Here is a 26,749-nt window from a genome sequence, read left to right as displayed (position 1 = left end):
AAGGTTCAATTGATTCCTCCACACACACATTACTGTGTTGTCACTGCTGTTGTATCGCACTGATTCACCTGCCAGTGAGGTGTCCCCACCGGGAGGACGTAGAGCCTTCGCCCTACTCCTCCCACCCAACACTCACCGTTGGCAGATGCCGCGCCAACCCGTAGGATTAACAGGATTACATTCCTTTCACTGTAGCTCTAACTGCTGTGCTGCCTCTGGGCGACCCGCAGGATCAATAAAAGGTATCTATCTATCTATCTATCTAGTATCTATCCATCCATCCATCACCTGAGCAGCTGAAATTGAATTTCAACGTGGGTCTCTCCCTCTCTGCTGTTATTGTGCAAAATAATGACAATCAGATTACCTATGACCTAGAATCTAGATAAATTACCTGGATTTGCTGTAGCAGTCTCTCTATGATGATCAGCAGGATGTCCCATGTGACCACCTGCAGCTCTTTTCCGTACTTCTTGATCAGTCTGGTGATTGATAACACGATCTCGTAGGACACCACCTCATTGGAACATGACATGGCCTGCGGACAGAGAGCAATGGCCAATCACAATTAAGTCATTCAAACTCTGCTTTTTGAGTTTTTCACTTCTTCATGTACTCGTGTGAGTGAGTGAGTGAGTGAGTGCGTGACGTGACGTGCGTACAGTACATGTGTTAATTTACCTTTAAGAAAGAGGGCAGGACCAAGTTGGGTGAGTTTTTGAGTGCAGGGAGCCTGTGTGCTCCCCAGAGGGCCATGCCTACAAAGAACACGGCTCCTCTCAACAACGGTGCATCCTCCATGTACACCCTGAAGGAGTTACACAGTGAAATGATTTAACACAAATGTGTACAACTATGTATGGAACTAAATTAACACTGAACGATTTTAGTAAAAAAAACACACAAGAACTAACAATGTGGAAACATAAACTTCCCTCGCCAAAGAAAAGGGAAACATTACCTCTCCTCCATGATGCGGCACATGGTGTAGATTGCACTGTGGCCCAGGTGAGTCCCTAACACCTTCCTCATCAGCTGAAGAACAAGAGGAGAGGAATACAAATTTAGTTTGGAATTTCATTTTAGGGGGTTTAAAATGTCATGTATTTTTGTCCATTTGTGTGTGTGTTGTCACCTTCCAACAGGTTTCACAGAACTCTTTGACGTTGACAGTACGACATAGTGTGATAATGAAGACAGTGAGAGAGTCTGAAGGCAGGCAGTTATAACACACCACCGCATCCAGCACCTGCAGCGCCACCTGGTGGACACACACAAAAGGCTTTATAGACATTCAAAATGTCATAAAACAGTTTGATTTAGACATCAAAAAATATGTTTGAGAGGATGGACAAAATGGTATGTCTTTATGGAACATTGACAATGTTATTATGTTTTTTATGAAGTTTAGGTTTTTCACACAAACTTATGTACATTTTCCTCACTTGGTAACAAGCAGGTAAACAGCATCATAATGATACGTCAATAGGCCCCCATGCAGGCTGGTCACGGCGGGCCCCAACGCAATTGCGTTATCTGCGTCGTGCTTACGCTCATGCAGGTGAACCATTCTGACTGAACCACAATGAAATGCTATTAAATACTTTGCGCCCACAATACCTCGTCACATACCTCAATATCTGTTGATGATGTGGTTTTATTACACAGGAGACAGATTTTCCTGGAGGGGGGGGGGGGGGGGATACAAATGATAAGTACTTTGGCAGCCTCTTCAAGAATACAGAAAATAGCATTGTATTTGTATGCTTGTGTGCATCAGTCTTCCTTACTGGACCATGATGGAGACATTCTGGTCCAGGTAGCAGCTGTTGAATTTGACCAGGTTGACCAAAACTCTGAGAAAGTCTGACGTCAGACCGATGTCCATCCATAGTAGAACAAAGCGTGCTACGGGTGGTAAAACATAGCAGGAACATACAGTAAGATATAAAATGTCCAAAACAACAAGAAAATGCAAACTATATCACTGCCATACACACAGCACATCAGCTGAAGCAAGAACATTTGAAATACAGTTTCAGTGCAACATACATACAGTATATTAGCTTCTTTCATTATGGTGGCATGTTAAATAAAGTCTAAACTCTTCCAAAACAGGTTGTCCCTTGTGCCCATAACATCCACATGTCAGTTATCTAACATTTGAAGATTAATCACTTCTTCAACCTAAGACATCAAACATTCAAACAGAGTCAGTTATGGTAGTTTTTGTGCAATGACCCCTTTGAAGTCTCAACTATTTCCTTGTTTACAGGAACGTCTATGGGTTGTGTCACCTATGTCCTCTTCCAGGTATGTGACATCTTTGCCGTTCTCTGTGAGGGCCTTGAAGACCTCCAGCCTGTCAGAGAGGTCCTCATTGGATGGCTGGTAGTCTCTTATCACCTTGAAGAAGTAGGCTCTTAGAGGGCCAAGCCGTTCACCCTGCACACACACACACACACACACACACACACACACACACACACACACACACACTAAGTATGTCATGAAATTATAGGAACCAGATTGTCTTTGTGCGTGTTTGATACATACCTGTCCCTGTATAATCGCTCTAAGCAGTAGGAGAACAGCATGTCTGGCCTCCGGCTGTTCTGGGGTGAGCATGTCCTCCACAGCTTTCCACACAGCTTCCACAGCATTCTGAAACACACACGTGTGCCCACACAGTTTTTATTAAATTGCACACGAGTTCAGGCAGCATGCAAGGTTGTATAACAAATAATTTATGTCAGCTCCATCATGCTTGTCATCGCTCACCTCCTCAAACTTCTTGGCCTTGGCAAGGTCACACACGTGGTTGATAACCCGGATGCGGTTGCTAAGGCCACAGTCGGGATGGAGTTCCTGTGAAGGAGGAGAAGGGTTTTGCTATTAAACTAATGCAAACCTAGCACACAACTAAATTTACCAGCAATGTTTTGTGGAAATAGGGTGATAGTTAAGAGAGTCTGTCCCATAATGTAAGTAAAGTACAATAGCTCATGCGTCATCCACAATATAAGCCAATATAATCTCTATCTCAAGGCTTGACTTTAATACTTGTCCGCCAAGTAAATGTTATTTTGTTGTTGTCCAGTTTGGCATGTGAAATAAATGCACAAGGCTTAAACTGTCGTCTTCTCACATTTAATATGTGGCAATTATACTAGTGGTGGTTTGTTTCATCAGAAGATTAGGGCTACTTTCCTCATGCATAGAAGGAAGCATGAGGTCAGTCCGCTGCCCCCCCAGGTTGACAGAGGAAGTGTAGCACCCAGGATTACATTAGAATGATAATTGACACTGGGTGAAAAAATGGTTTGCAAAATCGCGGGATAAAAATGATATAAAAGAAATCACACCCATGTGAACTGAGTGGTGCAGTGACGTCACACACTAACCATAGCAACCATGCTCACCTGTACATGGCCCCACGTACAGGTACACGGGTACACGTACAGGTACACGGGTACAGACAAAGCTGGTTATTGGAGTGGTTTGCACCACTCAAAAAAAAAGAAGATTAGGGCTACTTTAAATTGGAGCAGATAATCGCAGTCTCAATAAACCTAAAAACTATACCCCCATTGCGAGCAACACAATATTGTCTAAGTTAATTTACAATTTTGCAAATAAATGTTAGTCTTCCACTGGTAGGCAGGTTTCTGAACTGTCCACACTGCAGCCCTCCTTGAGACACAGAGTGAGTAAACAGAAATTGTGCCATTTTATAATGAGAGATGGAGAGATAGATCACACACCTTGAGGATGTCAGGAGTGATGATGTACTCAGAAGTCTTGATCTCATTTTGCTTGCTGGGGGGGACGCGCAGTCCAAAGATCCCCTTCACCTTATCCTTAAGACTCTCCTTGCTGGGCTGTTTATTCATGGCCTGGCCTGGAGGGTGGTGGACTATACAGGCTGAGCTGGGTTCTGGAGGTGGTCTGGAGAAAGAGGTTATGCCAAAGTAAATGTAATTGAAAATCCTAGATAATTGGGATAACAATGCCAAGACCTATGAAATATAGGCCAGCTATTTCAAGGCCCCAGACTGACGTTCATTAGACTATGGGGTAGACGCCTTTTTCAAATGACTATGTACTATACACCTGGTATGAAAAGGTGGTTTAAAATTAAAATCAATGATTTAATGCCAAATTGTACTAATAAGTGAACTGAATTATTATGGTGACATTATTAAAGTACTAATTTGGCTGGTTCACCTGTTTCAAAGCCTTTCCACGTTGGTATAACGACTGTACATGGATTCTACATTACTTGGATCATCATCTCCATGTATGGAGCTGACCAACCTCGACATTACAGACTCTTTTCAGCACCTGAATCTCCGTATATGAAGTGGACCAATACGGACATCATCATCTGCATCGATCTCCATAAATAAAGACGACACATCACTCTGACATCTGATGACTACGAGTCGACCAGTTCAGTGGAATAGCATAAAAGGAAATCCCCTACTTTAAAAGAATCGAACATATGTACTCAGGAATCTCCAACAGCCTTACGACTCCTACACTCCCAAGGCATCTGACTACAATCAAAGATACCTTTGGATCATATACGACTCCAGACTCCTACACTCCAAGGTATCTGACCCAGCTAGTAGACCCAGATACCTGTCCTCTACTAGCTTCCTTAGACTACCTTTCCCAACCACAGGTTAGATATCCCAGTTTAAGATCAAATCGGACAGGACACCACTGTGAGTGTGGCGGGTCCTAATCCTAGCCTTTGAATAACAGTCTTTTCCTTTAGTAGTATTTAATAACTGTTAAATAATGCATATAATGTTTAGAAACAACTGCAAAAGCAAGTTCATGCAACTGGCCGACTGCACAGCAATAGCATGCAGGAAAACACTGACAGGCCCCTGGCAGCCAGCAGTCACGTGCTTGGAGCCTGTGTTCCCTTGCGCACACACACAGACCTGGCAACATAAACTTAAAATATCGATTACCGGCAGTTATTATTCATACATATCTATATTTGTGAAAACGGCCACAATTGAGCTAACAGCAGCAACATGACATCATGTACCCTCTGTGAAACGGCGTCATAAAACCTGCAGTAACAGTAAACAGCAACAACAAATGTCAGAGACTCAGAGTAAGTTCGTGGTGCCATGCAGTAAAGTATGTCGCAAGAGGAATTCGATGTCATGCGGACTTGAGAGACAGACACACAGACGGGATGTGCACGCGCGTGTGCGCGTGAGGGTGTGGGGAAGGTAAAGTCAGACAACGATCGACTGTGTTCTGTTTCAGGTCATCAACACAACAACAACAACAACAACAACAACCACCAGGCGGGTAACTGTGCTGTGTACGCGCTGCTGGGTAGCGCAACAAGGATGTCGCCTGCCGAAAAGACACAACAACACGTTGTTATCTTGTAGATCTCGGTTATTTTCGGCAAGCGACACCGTGCCCGTCGCACCGTTAGCTTTGAACTGCATGACAAGACAAGACAAGGGCTTCCATTGAATAAACGACAACGCCCCCTCTCCTACCTTATGGAAGTTGAGTTGTTGTTGCTGCTGCTGTGTCGGTGACGCTCACACGCAGCCTGCGGGCCGGTCTACTGTCCTGCATTTGATGTGTTAATGTTTCAGACTGTTTACCACTGGAAGATTGTTCTCAAAGCTCAGTCCTCCACTCTTCAACCGGATGACATACTAATGTGCGGACCGGGGCCACTTGCCCACTTCCTACGAAAACACGTTTGGCGAACTGGCTGATGGGAAATGTAGTTCTAAAGACTGCAAAAATAGTAAACGCGCTAGCTACTACCGTACTACTTTAACCTACCTCCCGTATACGTTAGTTTAGTTAGTTGTTGTCACCTGGTCTGGGTTTGGACGTTTCGGTAGACTTTTCTCTAGTTATGTAGGCCTAACATGAAAAACAAAACATCTACACGTGTAGGTGTAAATATGATATTTCGTATTTGTATTATTAAAACAGTAGGAAGTTCCTCGGACGTTTAGGAACGTTTAGTGTTGGTTAGGAGAACAGTACAGTAACAGTTAGTTGTCAGCCCAAATTGAAGATGTATCTTGTAATATTATGTTTTTATGTTTATTTTTGTCTGTTATTTTAAAAAAAATTAAATGGAAGCTAGGCAACATAGTTTTACAGTAATGATGACCTCTCCCTATTTCATTAAGAGCAGCTCTGTTATAACTCGAAGTGGGAATCGAACCGTAGGCCTAAAGGGAACTGGCCTGTCAGGATTCATGTCCTTTCCAAAAGATCAACAAAATGCAAAGGAAGATGTCACTGTGAAAGTGGAGGAGGAGGATGCGAGTATTCCTCAACCTAAATCTTCTGATCCTTCTGGTAATGTGTAGATTATATTTTACCTCCTCAAACCCTGAAATACAATTCATTCATATATTGTTACTAAAAGTAGCTTAATAATATGCCTTCATGGGGACATTTTGAAGTTAATACAGTACATGTTATAATTTATACCCCTCACTTCTGTATAAGGGCTAACACACTATTATGTGAAGATATTCTAAATGCTGCATTAGCCCTAATGTCTGTGATGTTTTAATGCACAGACATTCTAGGGCTAAATGCATTTGAACAAGGCATTGGACTATTGTCTTCTTTTAATCTACAGTACTACAGTATTGTATTTCCAGTAGGCTAGGCACTATAGTGGCACATTGCTACCACTCTCACAATCTCAGTATGGCTTTCAAACAGGTGCCATTGTTCAACCAAAGACAGAGAAAGACACCACACCATTGGTTCCCACCAGTCGCAGAAGAAAACTATTGAAGGTGGAGTACGATGAAGATGAAGAGGCTGATCTAGTGAAGACAGAGCCTCCTGACTGGAAGAGACAACTAGGCTACATCCGTGAGATGAGGAAAAGTCGTGATGCACCTGTAGATAGCATGGGCGCAAAGAAATGCTGTGACACAGAGGCCCCTGCACAGGTGAGTGGGGCACCTTTCTGACTAAAGGCTGTCTACAGTATGTGCCATATCTGGAACCACATGTATCCTAACACTTGTCACACTTGAAATTCTTGATCCACTCACATTTAAAAGGAATAAGCTTGTCTCATATTATCCAGAAGTCAAATTAGTGTGGTTGCCTAACAGTCAGGACAACCAGACTATAGTAATTGCCTGACATTATTTAAAGAGAAACCCCAAAAAGCATAATTTTATCATTCCACCCTTTGTGACGTCATGTGGGTCAATACATCATCATCATACTGTACTTAGCGAGCTACTCTAGCCCACACTGTTTCTTCAGGGCAACCACACTTTGCCCAAATTGTCTGGTTCCTTTCTCTTCTTCTGTCTAGGTGAAGCGCTTTCAGGTGCTGGTTTCACTAATGCTTTCCAGTCAGACCAAGGACCAAGTGACGGCAGCAGCCATGCAGAGGCTCAGAGCGCATGGTTGCACCGCAGAGAACATGAACAACACTGATGATGAAACACTGGGGAAACTCATCTACCCAGTCGGCTTTTGGAGGGTAATAGATCTGAGGACCATCAACACTAAACAAACTACAATGCGCAACACTAAACTGCATTTAAATCAGTTCTTGGCTGAAATTCGGTCTTCTCGTCCCCCTTTTTGTCCCTGCAACTTCATCCTTGGATGCTCCATCACCCCTTGTCTGTACAACACACCAGACCAAGGTGAAGTATCTGAAGCAGACGTCATCCATGTTGCTACAAGAGTACGGAGGGGACATCCCAGCCAGTGTGGAGGGCCTGGTGCGTCTGCCAGGCGTGGGACCCAAGATGGCGCACCTGGCTATGGACATCGCCTGGGACCAGGTGTCTGGCATAGGTGCATACAGTACAAACACACACTCGCACTCAGAGCATGTCCTTGAAATATGCACAGGTAAGGGGTAGCATACTAGCATATAGGGAAGAGACAATCGAGAGGAAAGGAACACAACACAGTCAATTAAAAGGAAGGCACGGCCCGGGCGGCTAGTGTAGCGGCTAGTGAAGGCAGAAATGCTTCTTGTGCAGGTGGAAAACATATCTTATCCAGCATATGAAAATAGCACCAGGTATATTTGTGCATGGTTAAAGTGTTTTGGATATAGGAAAAACAGAGCATCGGGTATGAAATCACTTATAGGAACAATATGTTGATTGATGCACAATTTAAATTTGTTCCATCTTCCATTTCCGTAGCAACATCAATTGTTATTGTTATTCATAACAGAATGTCTTGACTCTTGAGTTGACTATAACAATCAAGCATTCAACAAATTAAATAAAACATATTATGGCCTCGAATGGATTACATAATGTAAACTACACAAGCCATTAATATGTTTCCTGCAGTTTTATAAGTGTGTGTGTGTGTGTGTGTGTGTGTGTGTGTGTGTGTGTGTGTGTGTGTGTGTGTGTGTGTGTGTGTGTGTGTGTGTGTGTGTGTGTGTGTGTGTGTGTGTGTGTGTGTGTGTGTGTGTGTGTGTGTGTGTGTGTGTGTGTGTGTGTAGGAGTGGACACACATGTACATCGTATCTCTAATCGGCTCGGCTGGGTCAGAAAGCCAACCAAGAACCCGGAACAAACACGCAAGGCCTTGGAAGAATGGTTACCCAGGTATTAGCACTGTTCATCTGTGTGTGTGTGTGTGTGTGTGTGTGTGTGTGTGTGTGCGCGTGCGTGCGTGGTAACAAAAGGAAAATGTGTTTACTAACACAATAACAGCACTCCATTTTGCATGCGTGTGTGTGCATGCGTGTTCAAAATGTAGAGTGTATATAGAGTTTGTGATTCAATACCTCTACGATGTTGTCACAATTATTACATAATCGCCTAATAATTATTTGAGATAATTACAATTATTTTGCATAATTTAAAAGTTGAAAAATTTTCATATGTTTTCAAATGTACCCCCCCCCCCCCAAAGTGTGCAAATAGCAGATCTACAAGCAATGCATCGCAAGACTGCTGTGAGCCTATAGGGGAATTGGCAACAACTACTTTGGAGAGTGGGAAAACACAAAAAGTGACCATTGATAAAAAATAAAAAAAATGTTTACTAACATAACCCAGCTCTCAATTTTAGTACCGCTATGCTGTAGTTTAAAACTAAATGTCAACTTAAACCCCTTCTCTTAAAATGAACTCTGTTGCCACAGGGAGCTCTGGAGTGAAATCAACTGGCTGCTGGTGGGCTTTGGCCAGCAGGTGTGTCTGCCTGTTAGCCCCCTCTGCTCCATGTGTCTGAATCAGAACATCTGCCCCTCTGCCCACCAAGACTCCCCATCAAAGAAGCCAAAGGCTGGGTCTCCACGTCCCGCCAAAAACTCCACTACCTCCAGGGTGAAGCTGGAGACTGGACAGGAGTCCCCTGTGCAAGAAAATAAGGAGGATGAGGTGTCTTAACTTGTATCCCCCCACAAAAGAGGTTGAAAAACAAGGCTTGCCGAGTGGCCGTTGATAGTTGATACAGAACAAACGCACTACGCACATAATGTTGAGATAGTTGGGAGTGGACTATTATCAGTGCATATAAGACAGGCTATGCATATATACTGTACACAGCACACACTTCAAAACTCTTCCTAAACTAAACATTCAAACAGGATATAATTCAGTGGGATTGGGATCAGTTTTGTCACAGTATTTTGACACTACAATTGAATATTCCATAGCATAGCCTCTGTATCTCAGTATTTCTATACTGTAGGCCTATGTGTTTATATTTCCTATAAAATAAAATATTTTTGTATAAAAACTGTATGAAAAAGTGTAGCTCATTAATTACTATAGAGATATTTAGAATATGTTGTTATACAATAATAATTGCCTTTGATATTTCTTGACGTATATTTATTTATTATTATTTATGTATTTATTTATTTGGGGGGGGGGCACTCCATTGAAAAAATGATTAAAAGGTAGGCTATACTTTCTGTGAGTTAGCTCAAGATAATTACAATGAAAACTCAAACAACCTATAGAGACTTCCATTTGTCTTCTGGGTGTTTCCTTTCCATGTGGGTGTCTCATCCTCCTCGCTAGTCGCTAATCTACATACAGTTTAACAGAACACAATCAACACATGACCTCGATTTGTCCTGCAGAAGACGGTCCTCTGGTTGGTTGTAACCTGTCACTCACTGGATAGGCTATTATTTTGGAGTCGAGACTAACGCAGCCAACCAAGGTTATAAAAAATGGAATCCGGACTTAAAGTAACCAGGTTATGGAGGAACATTTATAGAACGTTAATACATGTGCGTGACAGTCAGGTGGAGAGGTAAAACTCAAACTGGGAAGATTTCCATCTTCACGTCGGTATTCAACAGTCGCGGTGTCGTGGCAAGCGGATTGTTTGTAGCTGGTAGACAACGAGAAAAACTATGGAAAACTCTGGACTTTTCCCCAACTTCCTCAACATCATGTAGTTAAGTTTCAGTTTTTGTAACCAGGCTTAATATTATTATTTTTGCATGTAGGCTATAGTTAGTAGTTAGTATTCACTTTTCCTGTGTGATCTTCTTTTGTATGGTTGCGTGTTACGGGTATACACCTTAGAGTATAGGTATACACTCGGAACTGGGGACTGACACCTGTTGCTTTCTCAACGTCGCACCGCCGGGTCAGAGGAGAACAGACACGAAGATAATTAAGTGCCAAGGAACAGCTTTCTAATCTCTGATCTCTTGGATTATTCCTCCAATGGAAAGGAGTTAAATCCGTGCGGTGGCTTGACCGAGCCTGGACACTTTCGATGGTTTTTTTTAAGGGCGGACTAGTCCGTTTACACTGCATTGAAATCGTTTAGTGGTTATCTTTTTTTTATTTGTAATATTTTTATTTGATTTGACAATCACACCATGCACACGATACGGTAAATGTAGGCTATGTTTTGGGCACATATGCACTCAGTAGGAATCAAATCCAGGTACTTTCCTCTCCTCGTGGACTGAACACCTGTCTATTCTCCTGAGAAACTGTTTTGACCTGTTTTTCCCATTGACAGCGTGGAATGGAGAGCGAACTGAGACCTAGGCTTTGTTTTCTTACCAAAGGGGAGTGCGGGTATGGGTTTCACCTGCACGGAGAGCGGAATAAAGGCGGACAGTTCATAAGAAAAGTGGAGCCCGGGACTTCTGCAAACCTGTCAGGGTTACGACAAGGGGACCGAGTAGTGGAGGTGAATGGGGAAAATGTGGAGACGGAGACCCACCATCAAGTGAGTGTTTTTATACTGTGTGTGCGTGCGTGCATGCGTGCTATAAAGTATAAACATATACCTTTCATGCATGTTTGGAATCCCAGAAGACCCATATAATACAAGCAGCACAGAGACAATGGGTCTATAACACCTGTCAAACCACCTTTCCCTTGCCGGAGGGGTCTAGTGAAGTCGGTCAATATGAGACTTGTGTACTGGGAATCAATGGGAGTCTTTGTCACACTCACACTGGCTCTGTCCTGTACACAAGTTAAATGCCTACTACTAGTAATATCACCTTAGTACACAACAAACTCAAATTTGCCCTCATTCCTCTCTCTTTGACCCCATATAGAGTAGCCTACTATACAGTACATGTATGCGTGCGTGTGCATTGTGCGAGTGTGTGTGTGTGTGTGTCAGTGTGCGTGCGTGTGTGTCTTAGTGTGTATCTGAGTGAGTATCTACAGTAGCTATTATCCATCTCATTCCGTGTCTCTGTCACTGTTGAGGTGGTGCGTCGTATTTGTGAGGTGGAGCACCGCACCAGGCTGTTGGTGGTGGACAGAGAAACAGATGAGTACCTCCGTAGCCAGGGACTGGCCTGCTCTGAAGACCTGGCCATCGAGATGGGCACCTATTCCCCCCGTCCCTCACCCATGTCCACCCCTACTGCTTCTCCCATACCCAAAGAGAACGGAGCCATTTCCCCCGCACTCTGCCTCATGCATTTATTTAAAACCCCATCTCCGCGGCCCTCACCCATGCCCACCCCTACGGCTTCTCCCATTCCCATAGAGAACGGAACCATTACACCCGCACAGATCCTCATGCATTTAGCTAAAGCTCCAGCAGTCCCTTCTTCGCCCTCCCCCTCACTCACACACAGCCCCTCGACCCACACCCATCGCTCCTCCATGACGTCAAGTTCAATGACGGACACAGAGGTAAGGGTCACAACACACCACACCATCACTATACGTATGTTGCAATATGAATTGGTCCATATGGCAAAATGCAAATGACAAGGAAGTTATATACAGAAACTTACTGTACACTGAGCAGAGAAATGGACCAGGATAAGTATATAGGACCAGAGTAGGTCATGATTAAAACTTTGAGGGGGTAATAACCCATACATAATTGTGTAACAGAACTTCAAAATCTGCTATTCTTTCTGTCCTTTCTGATTCTGATACTTTATAATGAAGATCAGCTTTTGTTCCTCATCAACCTGTCAGTTGTATTGAAGCAGATCATTTTCTGAGATGAGTTCAATATATTCACAGCTACTTCTGATGTTCAGATGTTGTTCATATCATCTCCTTACCCACCCCAACAAGTTACATTATTCTCTGGCATCATCTAGGAAACTTGATGTAGGGAAGTAGAATTAATTGAGACACTTTCAAAAGCTTTCTATGATGAATAGCTCAGAGGTTTTGTGATCAAGGACATAGACATGACCTTGACCTTTTACTAGTTTATGTATTATATTGGCACAGCACATTAATAAACTATGCCGGTATCAGTCAATTGCCTATTTTCAACTCTAGTGCCTGGGCATTATGGAAGTCATAAACAACAGGTTAAGTACAGATCAAAGACAATCATAGTAAATGGACATAAAAGGACACAAAAATACATAACTCTTAAGTACAAAGGGGCAGTATATAGAGCAGACAATAGTATACAGATATTTAATCTAACATTAAGCAGACAGGTTAGCCATACACAGCACTGTGCACACAGTTAAACAGATAATAACACTGACATGTGAAAAGGGAGACAGACAAGGAAACAGGCTTGTAGGCACAAGTACTGTACCTAGTTATGCTGACAGAAAAAAAAGGGGGGTCAAGGAGGTCGGGTTGAGGGGTCAAGTACCCCCTTTGACCCCTCGTGGCGCTGGGCCTGGTACGTACATATACGGCATACGTACATACAAACAAACCAACAAACAAATAACCTCATTCAGTATAGTTTCAAATCGTTTCGCTGCTCAACTAATAATGTTTTACTTGAGATAACTCAATTTGGGTTTATGCCCAGCTTGTAACATCCATTTGTACAATAAATATAGTTTTCGAAGGTGAAATACTCATGTGCCTACAACTGCTTATGTTAAATCTCATAGCACTACTGTGGTCAATACTAATACCCTGAAGAAGGCAGTTGCATCTGCCGAAACGTTGGTTTTTATTCTCTGCGTCCTATTCCAATAATGTATCGGCACTTTGGCTACGAGTGTGTGCGGCCACCTTTGTCTTTTCAAGACTTCACATCTAGTACTGTGGTCAAAACCATGTTCTTTAGACTGTTAGGACTTATCCAATGTGGTGAAATATTTACAGTAAAGTATATGACTCTACAGGATGGTACAGTAGGCTTTCTGGATCTGGAGGACAGTAGTGTGAAAGGATTCATAGTCTTTCAGGTTACATGAAGCTCTTTTCCTGTTCCCCCTTTTGTGAATTGTCCTCTGTCAACCAATAATCTATTTTCCTCCATTGTTTTCAACCTTTATCCGCACCTGTAGGCACAGTGGGGTTTGAATTTGTATTGTTTCAAGGAGGGTGGTACCTAGGTGTAGAGTCACAACACCTGAGACCAAAGGCAAAACCTAGATTCTGTCACTTAAGGCCCCTGTTGACGAAACCAAATATCCTGTGGCTTTTGGCACTGAAATTACTAAATTAATAGAGAAGTTTATTGAAGAGTCCATGGTGATACACTGTGACTATATTACTATACAAATTGACTCTCTGAGTTAAAATAGGGTGAAAATATTTTGTTTAGTGTTGTTTGTTTAAACGTTAAAGTTCTATATTGCAATAGTAATCATTGTTATACTCTGTTCAGTAATAGGTTTCTCCAGCTCTTTAGTAAATAGACAATAAAATATAAATTCAGGATTCTAATTTTAGAGAAAATATCATTTATCAGCTTAAAAAGTATGGTGTTGAATCTGTTGATGTATGAGTTCTCTCTCTTGATTGGGCCAAATTGATATCCTGACATGAACATGTATTTTCTGTTTACTAAAGAGCTGGAGAGATGAGGAGACCCCAGACTCTATTAGCATTGCTATTGGAATATAGAGCTACCATATTTGAGCACTTATCTTATTGAAAAAATATCACCTTAATGAACACTCACTATATATGACGTACTTTGTAACATTGTGAGTTTGTGTGCAACGACGTTGCATGTCACCCCTCAGTCCAGGTCACATAAATTACAATCTCTCAGATTTATACTTTTCTAACACAAATGTCTTCCATCAACAAACAACTATATTTGTTGTATGGCTTATGGCTTTGCAGGAATAACACCCATGTTCATCTGCACAACTGAGTATCACTCATCTGCTCTGCTTGGTTTGAGGTCTAATGGCTCTTGTAATAAATACTGGATTTTCATTGAGAGACTAGAGAGCAACATTGGGAGGGATCAGATTTTAAGATAGCAATGTTGTGTAATTGAACTCCTTGCCTGGTTAACAGTTTTCTGTTTGTAGTATTTTGGTTTGAAGTGCATCAATACACGCACGCACGCACACACAGGTCGCACGCACATGAACAAATATAGCTACAGGCATAGATCGTAATATTTTAATTTCCTCATCTTGATGTCAAGAAAATTGACAGGCAGAGCCCATACTAATCAGATGTTTCAAGAAAATAACAGCCAGAGCCCATAGATATTTCAAGAAAAGAACATTCAAAGTAGTGGTGTGAAATCTGCCCCCTCCTTTTTTCTTTGAACACCAACGCTCTGTGAGCTTGTAGATCTGCTATATTTGCTATATTGCTATATTAAGTAACATTCATTCTGAAGTCCACGTGTAATTTAGGACTGATGGGAACAGACTGGGCCCAGTGTTTGGGCTCCAAACAGAGTGAGCCAATGGCTCACGTCAAGCAGGCATCTGTTTAGCAGAAGGCACGGTAAATACTGGCTGGTCTGTGTCCGGTTCCTCAGCTTTTACTCTGTTTTCCTGACTTGACTAAATAGCAATATTGCATTGTATATTTAGGGGATGGGGATGTGACAATATTGTGAGATATCAAAGGCCAACTATTGTGATGCCACTTTGAAATCATATTGTCCAGCACTATGTATATCACAGGTATTCAAATGGTCTTGGAATCAGATCAGTTATGACACTAAAATCATTTAATCACATAAACAGAAAATCTCCATTTCTAGTCCAATTCTTTCTGTCTGTAGATCCTAGTTAAGACAGGGTGAAATCATTATAATATTTGACCTAAAGAGTGAGCAACAAATGCCAAGCCCTGGATTATTAAAGTCAGCTTGTAAGAATCTCATGACCCAAAGTACTGTAGTAGACTAGAGTACACACTCATGAGGTGTTGCTGTACAGACTGATAGAAAGATGTTATCACTGAGACTAGGGCCAAAATGTTTGCATTGTAACCTGAAGTCTAGTGCTTTTGTGTATGTGAGAAGGATAGGTGGGCACCAAGGAAGAGTGGGCACCTCTCTGTTAAATTGTTGTTATTTTGGAATGTAATACATGATTAGAACATGCTTAAACACTTTATGACAATTACGGTCTAATATTTCTGCAATTGCTACAAACTGTATATCCATTCATTTTGGGGCATAAACAAGAAATTGAATTAAGGATAAGATTAAGTCTGATAATGATGTACTGTATATGTCCACATCATGTATACTTTACATTACTTATTGTATGCCAATTTTACATTGAGGTGCCCAGATGTCCCTAGTGCCCACCTATTCTGTATCTGATCCAATCACACCAATCAGGGAAAACTGGTCTTGTCTTGTCAACGTGCTGCATTGTTCCCTGTGTAAACCGTCTGTATCATAAACAGACACACTGTCTCGAAATTAAATACAGGCGTGATTTCATTGTTCCATGCTAATGTCAAAGACACCCTTATGCAACAACAGATTTGACTGCCACGTAACAGTATGGATCACACACAGTACAGTATGTACACTTTCTCTATACATTCATATGGATCTATCTACTACTGTGTTCACCAGAGCAGAGGGACCACCCTAAACAAGGCTTGCTTTCCCAAAATGCTGCTAAAGTACAGTAGTGTTTTGTGTGACTCTCTTTCATTTAGCAAAATAAATGAAACGATATCTGTAAAATCAGATTAAAGGACCACTTCACCACTTTTCAACCAATCTTCATATAATTGGTCCTCACTAATGTGCATGATAAAATGCCACAATTCTTTTCTACTCGGTCTGTGTCTCAGGAGGGCTGTGGGCAGTTCAGAAGCTGTCCACCAGTGACATCATCGATGGGGAATCCAAGCTAATAGAAACTGCAAGCTTTCTATTCTTGAAAAGTTGCAATGCGATAATGGAAGCCATTGTTCTCACGATAATACAAATCTAAATAATCTTGTTTAAGAAAAAATCTGCCTAACAATGATGTCACTGGTGGACGGGTTTCTGAACTGCCCACAGCCCTCCTATGAGACACAGACCGAGTAGAAAAGAATTGTGGGCCTGGGCCGTGGCTCAGCGGTCCAGGCACCTTGGCTGGCGAAAGCCAAAAAAAAAAAGATAAAAAAAAAAAAAAAAAAAGAATTGTGGTATTTTATCATGAACATAAGTTGAAAAGTGGTGAAGTGGTCCTTTAATTTATACTCTCCATCGTCCCTTGGCCACAATAACTGATGTACAATCAGTTTCAAATTGAGTAACAGGATTTGAGGGCAGGGTAGTGATGGTCAACATTAACACTCAGGGATCAGCAGGGATGATGTCCAGAGCAAATGGGAGGCAGTTTGAATGGACACATTATCGGCAATATCAACTAACCAGAGAATCCTAATGACCCAGCCGCAACAGTGACCTGACCTGTTACCGTGGCATTACGTTACCATGGGTTTTTATGATGCTAATAGCAGACAGGAGCATTCTGTCATCATGTTCAGAAGGCAAGGAAGGAACCATATTCACATTGAGTGAAGAACATAAAAGTGTGTGTGTGTGTGTGTGTGTGTGTGTGTGTGTGTGTGTGTGTGTGTGTGTGTGTGTGTGTGTGTGTGTGTGTGTGTGTGTGTGTGTGTGTGTGTGTGTGTGTGTGTGTGTGTGTGTGTGTGTGTGTGTGTGTGTGTGTGTGTGTGTGTGTGTGTGTGTGCTAGAGAGAGAAAGAGAACATTTGTCCATACAGTATGTGCTTGTGCATGCTGTTGACTGAGTAATAATGAGAGAGAGATTTGGCTCTTAGGTCAACCTACAATGTACCTTTCTCTATGAACACAAATGACAGCTCCTTTATACAGTCATAGCTAGTTTTAAGGGTGCCGTGTCATTAGCCCGACGGCGCATTATTCCGACGGCGTGCTGGTCTGACTCGACGCATTACTAACCCTGTCCTGTCACTGTCCCTAACCCATAACATTCTGACTATGCAATGCCACGTAGTTGTGGGCAGTCCCCGTTTTAAGGGATGGATCACGCATGGATTATTAGGCAACATGGAATATTATGTACTGTGTCTCTCTCTAGACCTAGAGATTCTTCTAGAGCGAGTTACATGTGCCATCAAGGCTCAAATGTATTTAGGTTTTGATATCAACCTAACACTAAGTGATATCATTAATTTGTTACACCCTCTGTAGTTGAAGGTGTCATTCAGTAACGAAGCACACTATTGTTGCAGTGCTGCAAATACATAATTCCACTGTACTCTCAGAACAAGTGTTTGGTTATGCAGGCAGCACGTTCACAGCAGTAGCTCAGGTCAGGCCAGACGAGTAAAGTCACGCAATGTATTGACTCGCTCGTCACTTGTCATTAGGCTCTCGGCCTGTCTTAAGGTCACTTAGACAGACAGATCAGCTAAATCCTCAGTCCCTAAGACCACTGGCTTATCCAGCCAGGCACTTTCACCTGCGTGGTTTTGTAGTCAATGGACTACATCCCTATATAAACACACGCATCAGCATGATACCCATGGGACAAAGAGTACTGAGACAGTGTCACACTGAGCTACTGTATGTATACGTTTGGTTCTTTCTTCTCCCCTGAGAGATCCATCCCCATCTTACAGACAAGAATTTGATTCCATATTTCTCTCTTTGGAGCTCTTTTTAAAAATCTTTACATTTTACATGTATTCACTGACAGAATATACAGCATTCTGGAAGCTCTTGCACTTGCGTCTTGCGGCATTTGAGTAATAATAGTGTGTTTCAACGAATTCCACACACTGTTTTACACCTGTAAACCTGTGATGAGAATCATGAGACAATAAAGATGATTCTGATTCTGATCACATTCCCTTTTGAAAGCAAATAAGGTAACTTTACAAATGATCGATAATAAAGCGTATCTATCTAAACAATCTCTAACGTACTAGTTGCCATCGGATACATCGCCGGAGATGCCAGAGACGACGGTGGAGCTCCTCCCCCGTCTGTGTCACCTGGTGAAGGGAGAGCACGGCTATGGGTTCAACCTGCACAGCGGCAAGACACACCGTGGACAGTTCATACGCTCAGTAGACCCCAGGTCCAACGCAGAGAGAGCTGATGTCAGGCCGGGAGACAGGCTGTTAGAGGTACATACTGCACACTGTCTGTAACTTTGTGTGTAACTGTCTGTGTGTGTGTGTGTGTGTGTGTGTGTGTGTGTGTGTGTGTGTGTGTGTGTGTGTGTGTGTGTGTGTGTGTGTGTGTGTGTGTGTGTGTGTGTGTGTGTGTGTGTGTGTGTGTGTGTGTGTGTGTGTGTGTGTGTGTGTGTGTGTGTGTGTGTGTATGTCTCAGAATTCATAATTTAGAGACAAGCAGAGAGCAAGAAACCAACAGGGATTTCATAGTTAGGGCGGCTGTAGCTCAGGAGGTAGAGCAGGTCGTCCAACGACCCCTGGGTCGGCGGTTCGAATCCCGGCTCATCCTGTCCACATGTCGAAGTGTCCTTGGGCAAGACACTGAACCCTACATTGCCTTCAATGAGTTGGTCGGTGTGAGCTTGCCACCATTGGTGTCTGAATGTGGGAAGTGAGGACGCTGGCGTCGACTGTTCGCCGCTTCACCTCCCAATGTATGAATGAATGAACCATTGTAAAGCGCTTTGAGCACTTGGAAAAGCGCTATAAAAATGTAATTCATTATAGTTAACTGGGTAAAAACACACATTAACTGGGTATTTAAATTATGCTTTTTGATCCCTGTGGGGAAATATGTCCTCTGCATGTGACAGTCTCTCTATAGTACTGAGCAGGAGGACCAGCTCCAGCTCGGAGGCCAGTACCTTGATCAAGGACACTGGTAGGATTATGTACTACCTAATATATTATTATGTAAATACCTGGATTAAATCCCAATTCTCCCACATTGGAAGCCAAAACGCTCATTCAAAGGAAAATCCCTCCGGGACAGGGAGATATTCTGGTTTTGGACTACACAGGCACAGTTACTCTGCTACATTCACAGACCTTTGACCCCCAACCCACACACACACACACACACACGCGCACACGCACACACACACACACACACACACACACACACACACACACACACACACACACACACACACACACACACACACACACACACACACACACACACACACACACACACACACACACACACACGTTGTATGGCATAGGAGTGACACATCAATGCCACGTACTGTCCCCTGAGTTTAGATTGGATTGATTGAGAGTGGATTAAGGCAGATTAGGTGGTCTCAGGAGTGGTGAAAGTCTGGTGTTAGAGTGGAGGTAAACGTGATGTTGTACTCTAGGGCAGAGAGGAGGGCAAAGCTGAGCTATAGTCGGACTCGTAGACACTCTTTAGCTGGAGTGTAGAAGAGGAGTAGAACAGTGTGTGGGTGTTATACGGTGTGTGTTCCATCCATGCATTCATGTGTGATTGTGCGTGCAAGGGTTTCTGCACATTTTCATCTCATCTACATGAGGCACACAGTTTGGAGTGTGCAGGAAGAAAGAAGAGATGGGCCAGGAGGGTTTATGCAAATTAAGAAACCAACCCTGATCCTTAACTCAGTTTGTTCCTTTTGGCATTGAGGCAATAACAATAGCTGCCACCTACTGGCCATGTTCTGTCACAGCAGCACCCTGTCTAGTAATATGTACCCTACTACCTCTTTAGTCAGTACCTCTGTCTTTTCCGCCACTACTGGTACAATTCTATTTTTATTTTTGGTAGAGAATCATAAACTGTTTTTGGAAACAACTGCAGTTTGTGCCGAGTCTGCATTATTGATGCACAGACTTTACATTTGTTTCCCTATTCTTGTCTAGCCCTGACATCTTTACACTCTGGTTAAATTAACTAATTAATTAAGGATTTTGATGTGTAATAATGATGACCCCCCCCCCCCCCTCTCTCTCTCTCTCTCTCTCTCTCAGGTGAATGGTGTGAACATTGAGGGCGTGAGGCATTCGGAGGTGGTTGCATTCATACGGGCAGGAGGGGAGGAGGTGAGCCTCCTTGTGGTTGACCAGGACACTGACGACCTCTTCCAGAGACTGGGACTGACACCCACCATCAGCCATATCAAAGGTCATCCCACTACTGAACATTTTAGCTGGTCTTAGATCTCTGTCATATAAACAATAGTAGAGTACACATACAGGCAGGTATTAGTGGAAAAATGTAATCCTTGCTACTGTAGCCCCCAGCCAAGACCCAGCCCACAACAGCCCTGCTAATCGGGCTCAGCCCTATTGGCACGGTAGGTTGCGAGTTGGTCTGGTACCCCACCTCTGTTGGTGTCCCTTTTGTAACCATATATGGAGATCTCTGTCCTGCTTGTGTGTCGTACACAAACAGTTGACTTGAAGAAAAACGAAGAAGTTGGAGAAAGGTTGACTGTTTACTGTTCTCTGTTATCTCTACATTGTCTACAAAGTATTAACTTAAGTATAATACAAACATCAGAACAGGAAATATCACAAAAGGCACATAGCATTGTTTTCAATGACTCAAAATAAAGTACAGTCAGCATGTACTGAAAAAAGTATGTAAATACAGTATGTATGCAATACAAACAAAAGTATTAGTACGGAGTTCCAACATACAATAAGGTCAGACTGAAGAAGTCCTTTGCCCATCAGTTGACTTTGAGACTTTAGGCTCCATCTTGCGCCAACCTTTTCCCTTATCCCTAAACTAATTTGCCATTTTTTACCATTTTAAACAAACCTTTTAAAATAGTTCAACTAGCCGATTTACATCGAGACATTGTGAGCTTGTAGATCGGCTATTTGAACTATTTTAAATGTTTTTTTTAAATAGTAAAAAGTGGCAAATTAGTTTAGGGATAAGGGTTAAGGGGTGGCGCAAGATATAGCCATTCGAGTCTGGCCCTACAGGAGTAGGCTGAGCAATGGACATGCCTTTGGTCTTTCATTTACGTATATTCTTATGTTTCTGTGTTGTTTTAAATCAGCAATTATTCGATTCATTAAAAAGGTTATCCATACACTGAGAAAATAATCAATAGTTGCAGCCCTTATAGTGTCATTTTTGTTTTTGTTGCCTTATCTCAGAAGGAATTTAAGGAACTTAAATTCTGATTGAAGTAGCATGTGACATGTCAAACTAGGGGGTTTTCATGATTCGGAATCCATTGCAAGCATTTTTTTAAGATATATTTTTCTGCCTGTATTGGATAGCGTACACTACAGTATGGTGACAGGAAATGGGGAGAGAGATGGGGGGTGACACGCGTCGTCGGGATCGGGAGTCGAACCCGCGACATGCCGTCAGGCTAGGTGCCCAGACCGCGACACTAGCCGCCCGGGCCTCAAGCATTTGTGACTAAATTTGACTGAGGGGCTGCCATTGGATCTTTTTGAATTTTTCGTTTTTTCATGTCATATGAAAGCAGGGAATCATAGCTTCAAATTGACATATTGGTTGTTCAGTTTGACCCACCAGTTTTGGAGATATGGCTTGTAGAGTAATGTCTTGCAGAAAACAGCAAGTTGAGAAAACAGGCTTGAAAGGTTCACTTCTGTGGTCTCTAACATTACACCTAGCTACATGTTTAAGCATTTATTTCATATTTACATGTCGATTTCAGCTCTGACACTTATTTCAGACATGCTCTAGTATGTGAAGAGTCTGCCTGTGCTATTAACTCATTTTGAGAAAAAAGAAAAAAAACCACTAAAAATAAAAACAATCTTTAGGCTGAAAATGGCCATAGCCACTTTCCCAAATGTGATAAAACAAATATTATTAGCATGTAACTAAATCGTATTATGTTTTGCAAATGTTTTGCAATGATATCACAAATGCTTTGAATTTGTTTTGTTTAGTATTGTTTCACGTCTATTTCCTGTTTAGTGCTCTTTCATGACTATTTCCTGTGTAGTGCTGTTTAATGTCTGTCTGTCTCGCGTTACCCGACTGTTGCCTCCGTGATTTCCAAATACTTCATATACAGTCTAGGCCAACGGTAGAGCTGTCATGAGTAAACTATAAAGCGGAAGTGGAGCCTCCTCGCCACTTCCGTTTCGTCTTTACAGTCGCGCACATTTATCCTAATATAAATAGAAAACATCTAAGCATATATAGCTTGTTGCTTAGCAGAAAAGGAAATACAAAAATAAGCTCTAAAGATATTTTAAAATATATTTTCGTGAACGGAAATGGCAGCTTCCGTTACTCAGCTCATGGGTAGGTCCAGACTCTATATAGCATTCGGAGATTGTGGAATAGTTGTCTGGCTACGCGAGACTACACGCTACAAGTGCGGTAACTATACGAACAAAATAATTACTGAAAACTGGGTTTAAAAGTGTTTCAACTGGTCAGTCAAATGAGATATTGGCATATAAGTGATATTACACTAATTGTATATCTTCTTGAGGTAATTGTTTATAACCCAAAATCACGACGGCTAATTTGACGTTTGGGATACACAAATAAGTCGCGGTGTCCAAAAACGTAGTTACTGCACTTTGGCTTTGTAGGGCAACGGGACTCGCTCTTTCATTTCGTCTAAACCCTAACATTTAACTCCACTAAAACTATGCCTACCCAGCAAGCCAAATGACGTCATGATGATGTTATGATGACGTCCTCTGATGACTCCGTTGACGTTCAGGACTAGGCCAGATCACAGCCCATATGGGGATGATCTTTACATCATTTCCAGGACGTCTTCACCAGTTGAAATAATATAGCTTATTCTGGGCCAGATCTGACTAGTTATGATATGACTTAAGTTGATCTGGCCACGATCTGACTCTTTCTGATTCATCCAGGGACATTCGTCTTAGTGAGCAGAATTGATGTTGGTTGAAATCAGGTCTGACTAGTCTTGGTTTGACATGATTTGGCCCCAATCAAGACGTCACTAATTCGTCCAGGTCCTGACCGTGCTTGCTGGGTAACCATTAACCCTAACCTCTCAGAAATGATGCCTAAACCTAAACTCAAAACCCTGTCCGCCTGGGCAAAACAAAGGAAAAGTAGGCTCTCCTGCGGTTTCACATCTATTTCATGTTTAGTGCTGTTTCACGTCTATTTGCTGTTTAGTGCTGTTTCACATGTACTTCCTGTTTACTGCTGTCTCACATCGTCCTGTCTCATAAGCCAAATTCCAATACCCAGAATCTCGGCCACTTGCTCACTCACACTCGGTCACTCCAGAGTGGCGGTGTTATGGTGAAATTGGTGACCTGACGAAATATGTGACCATCTTGTGGACTTCACACAACTTACATGGAGGTCTTTAAATACGTGGCCTGTATACCGCTAGGACTTGAACTCTGCTAATAATCAAACTGTAAACTGGTCTACACGATTGTCACATATTTCAGCAGGTCACTAATTTCACCGTAACACTACCATGCTGGAATGACCGAGTGTGAGTGAGCAAGTGGACGAGATTTGGGGTATTGGAATTTGGCTTATATCTATGCTGTCTCCTCACAGAGGTCTATGTGGATGAGCCAATCGCAGAGAGCACTCCGCCCACTCCTTCTCCTACCACCAGCCTCCCTGCTGCCGATCATCTGCCAATCATCAACATCACCCTGACAGATCCCTCAATCACAAGCACATCCCCAAAACCGAGGACCAATGGGAGCTCAGCATCCCAGTCCTCCAGAGGTTCCACTACGCAGTCTGAGTTCAGCAGCTCTGACGTGAGCATTCAGGTATGTGTGCGTGTCTGTACCAAATGTCCCCAAAAGTATAGTAACATTTGAGAAATATGTGTGCGTGCGTGCGTGCGTGCGTGCGTGCGTGCGTGCGTGCGTGCGTGCGTGCGTGCGTGCGTGCTGTAAAGTGATTGAAGTAATTGACTTACTGTGTGTGAGTCTTTGCATGACATAAGTGTGGTTGTTGTCTGTTGTAGGTACCTGAGGAGGATGACAGGCGCGTATCAGACCCATTTGTAGAGAATGGCCTGCGTCTGAGCCCTACTGCAGCCGAAGCTAAAGAAAAGGTGAAACGCAACAAGAAGAGAGCGCCCCTTATGGACTGGAGCAGGAAGCATGAAATCTTCAGCAACCTATGACAGAAAAGAGCGGAGAACAGTGGAACAAATCTCTCGATGGAATCACACGAGTAAAGCATTTATTTTTATTTTTTGCAGAATAAGCAATAATGTTGATTCTCTTTATGTCATCTTACTCTCAGTCACAGGTTTAAATCAATTAGACTGGATTTCCTTATTAATATGGTACACAAGGAGACTAACTGCACAAGAAAAAAAGAAGAGACTTTTGCTTTTTGTTTGTTTGTTTTTTTGCTTAGAGCTGTTCTTTGAAACATAGAACAGAATTAAAAGTCCCCTAACCCTAACAACAACAACAATAACTATAAAGGTGCAATGCTGGGAAATTGCAAGTGTGGTTGCCCTGTTGACATCACATATTTTCTCCAAAAGTTTTCTGCAAAAGTTAACAAAAAGCAGGTTCACTTTGCTGGCAAAACATTCTCGAGCCAAGAACAATAGTGTGTTGCCTATAGCAACCACACTAATAATGATAGTAATAGCATGGAATAGACTCCTCTAAATACAAATAATGTGTTGTAATAATACATTGATATTACACATGTACCTGTATATACATATATACACACGCCCCAGAGCCCAAGGAGGCGTCTACCTTAACCCATTTTGGGGCGGGAAACAGACAATCATCAAAAGAGTGTAATGGCTGTTTCAGACTTTGTCACCTGAAGAGAATAACGTGATGAGTGATGTCCATGTTGTGAAGTATAATTTACGCTTAAGAAAAAGTGGTGCCTGCACAGTATTGATCTTAAATAAAGCCATAGTCATTTCAGAGTCATGCATAGCCTGTCAACTCTGTCCTATGCGCTATAACTGTACACCAGTTAGCCGTGGTACCAGGGACATTAATTAGACATAATGTGTGATATTTGGCTGTGCTTATTATAGTTTTTGCTGTCAAGCATTGCATTTATTGGAGGGGAATAGTTTCAATTTATTTCAAAACGTAAGAGTTGAATACTGTTTAAGCTTGTAGTCATAGTTTGATTTTGTCAGTAGGCAAAATACTTGTAAATATAAAGTGGGAATGTGAGTGGCTTCGGTTTATAAAATGGTTCGATCGCCTTCATAGTTGTGTTTCTGTGTATATTTGCGTTCAGTAAAACTGAACGTTTCACATAGTTGGACTATGTATTAGTCCAACATCTAGGGCTTACAATAACTGTACTGTAGGCCTACCTATAGACTACTTGCACATTAGCTTTGTAAAAAGAAAAGAAAAAAAGAAAAGGAAAAAAAATCAAACCTCAAATGAGCATGACTGCAATGATAATAAAATAATAATGTAAAATCTCAAAGTGGCTTAAGTGATTTATTGTATAATAAATATGCATACGCTAATGCTTAGACTTATGCTCCAGAAAATACTTTTCGCCACTAGGATGTATCATTTCCCCATGAAGTGAGTGAGTGAGAATCCAGATTGCATCCATGCATGTCTTTGGGTAGAGGGGCACTGTTGTCTTTCTCTCTTTACTCACACTATTTCTCTCTCTCACGCTCTCACACACCTCCACCCTTCTCGCTCTTTTGATCCCAAGGTTTCCATGAATGCAGTCAGTGTATAGCCTACAGCACACACCTCCACAGGCCGCAGCGAAAAGGAAGTCATTAGGCCAAATAAGGACATGCAGAGGATACAAACAGGATGAGCCTGTTCACAGAGTTAACATGACCAGCAAGAGCTATGAACCTGGGATACAGTATGCACGCACTCAAACACACGTACACAAACGCATGCACGCACGTGTGCACGAGCGCTCGCGCAAACACACACACACACACACACACACACACACACACACACACACACACACACACGATTTAGATATGTCTGTCTCCTGTGTCCTCAGGCTGGATTTCCCAAAATGCTCATAACAAAGGTGGTTTTGTGTCTCTTGACAGACCAGCTGGCACCAACGCAAAAATGTAAATACTATAAATTTGATACTTGCGGATACTTACAATAGGGACAAAGCTCAATCTGTAAAATGAGACATTGTAC

General features: G+C 42.3%; 3 protein-coding genes across 11 annotated transcripts in view; 2 read left to right on the top strand and 1 right to left on the bottom strand.

Moving 5' to 3' along the window:
• The window catches only part of tsc2 (TSC complex subunit 2), a 38,802-nt gene extending 33,124 nt beyond the window's left edge, over positions 1–5,678 (bottom strand). For 2 of the 3 annotated variants that reach the window (XM_079499382.1, XM_079499384.1), the window contains exons 1-11: positions 5,538–5,678; positions 3,765–3,948; positions 2,782–2,868; positions 2,557–2,664; positions 2,298–2,445; positions 1,791–1,908; positions 1,633–1,681; positions 1,136–1,261; positions 962–1,035; positions 682–808; positions 395–538 (exon numbers count right to left, since the gene is read on the bottom strand). In XM_079499382.1, coding sequence (XP_079355508.1) covers positions 395–538; positions 682–808; positions 962–1,035; positions 1,136–1,261; positions 1,633–1,681; positions 1,791–1,908; positions 2,298–2,445; positions 2,557–2,664; positions 2,782–2,868; positions 3,765–3,893 — 1,110 coding nt within the window. In that variant the 5' untranslated portion in view covers positions 3,894–3,948; positions 5,538–5,678. Of the gene's footprint in view, positions 1–394; positions 539–681; positions 809–961; positions 1,036–1,135; positions 1,262–1,632; positions 1,682–1,790; positions 1,909–2,297; positions 2,446–2,556; positions 2,665–2,781; positions 2,869–3,764; positions 3,949–4,227; positions 5,028–5,537 lie in introns of those variants that run through there. The other variant, XM_079499383.1, reaches the window with a different exon arrangement.
• Positions 5,160–9,767, top strand: nthl1 (nth-like DNA glycosylase 1). 6 transcript variants are annotated; one of them, XM_079499385.1, is made up of 7 exons: positions 5,160–5,255; positions 6,200–6,366; positions 6,742–6,977; positions 7,355–7,525; positions 7,689–7,848; positions 8,519–8,624; positions 9,167–9,767. In XM_079499385.1, the coding sequence occupies exons 1-7, from the start codon at positions 5,182–5,184 to the stop codon at positions 9,411–9,413; spliced, it is 1,161 nt and encodes a 386-aa protein (XP_079355511.1). In that variant the 5' UTR covers positions 5,160–5,181; the 3' UTR covers positions 9,414–9,767. The 6 variants fall into 6 exon arrangements, with proteins under 6 accessions (XP_079355511.1, XP_079355515.1, XP_079355516.1 ...); XM_079499389.1 differs by having other exon boundaries at positions 5,170–5,255; positions 6,195–6,366; XM_079499390.1 differs by lacking the exon at positions 5,160–5,255 and adding an exon at positions 5,662–5,797.
• An 870-nt stretch (positions 9,768–10,637) lies between these two features.
• nherf2 (NHERF family PDZ scaffold protein 2) lies at positions 10,638–25,115 on the top strand. 2 transcript variants are annotated; one of them, XM_079499355.1, is made up of 6 exons: positions 10,638–11,229; positions 11,724–12,158; positions 18,596–18,796; positions 20,615–20,768; positions 24,156–24,379; positions 24,580–25,115. In XM_079499355.1, exons 1-6 carry the CDS (start codon positions 11,023–11,025, stop codon positions 24,739–24,741), a joined length of 1,383 nt encoding a protein of 460 aa, XP_079355481.1. In that variant the 5' UTR covers positions 10,638–11,022; the 3' UTR covers positions 24,742–25,115. The 2 variants fall into 2 exon arrangements, with proteins under 2 accessions (XP_079355481.1, XP_079355482.1); XM_079499356.1 differs by lacking the exon at positions 18,596–18,796.
• Positions 25,116–26,749: the final 1,634 nt, after the last annotated feature.

The sequence above is a fragment of the Electrona antarctica genome (genome assembly GCF_951216825.1).
Source record: "Electrona antarctica genome assembly, chromosome: 4".
Taxonomy (NCBI): domain Eukaryota; kingdom Metazoa; phylum Chordata; class Actinopteri; order Myctophiformes; family Myctophidae; genus Electrona; species Electrona antarctica.
This window is presented reverse-complemented; position numbering and strand designations above follow the sequence as displayed.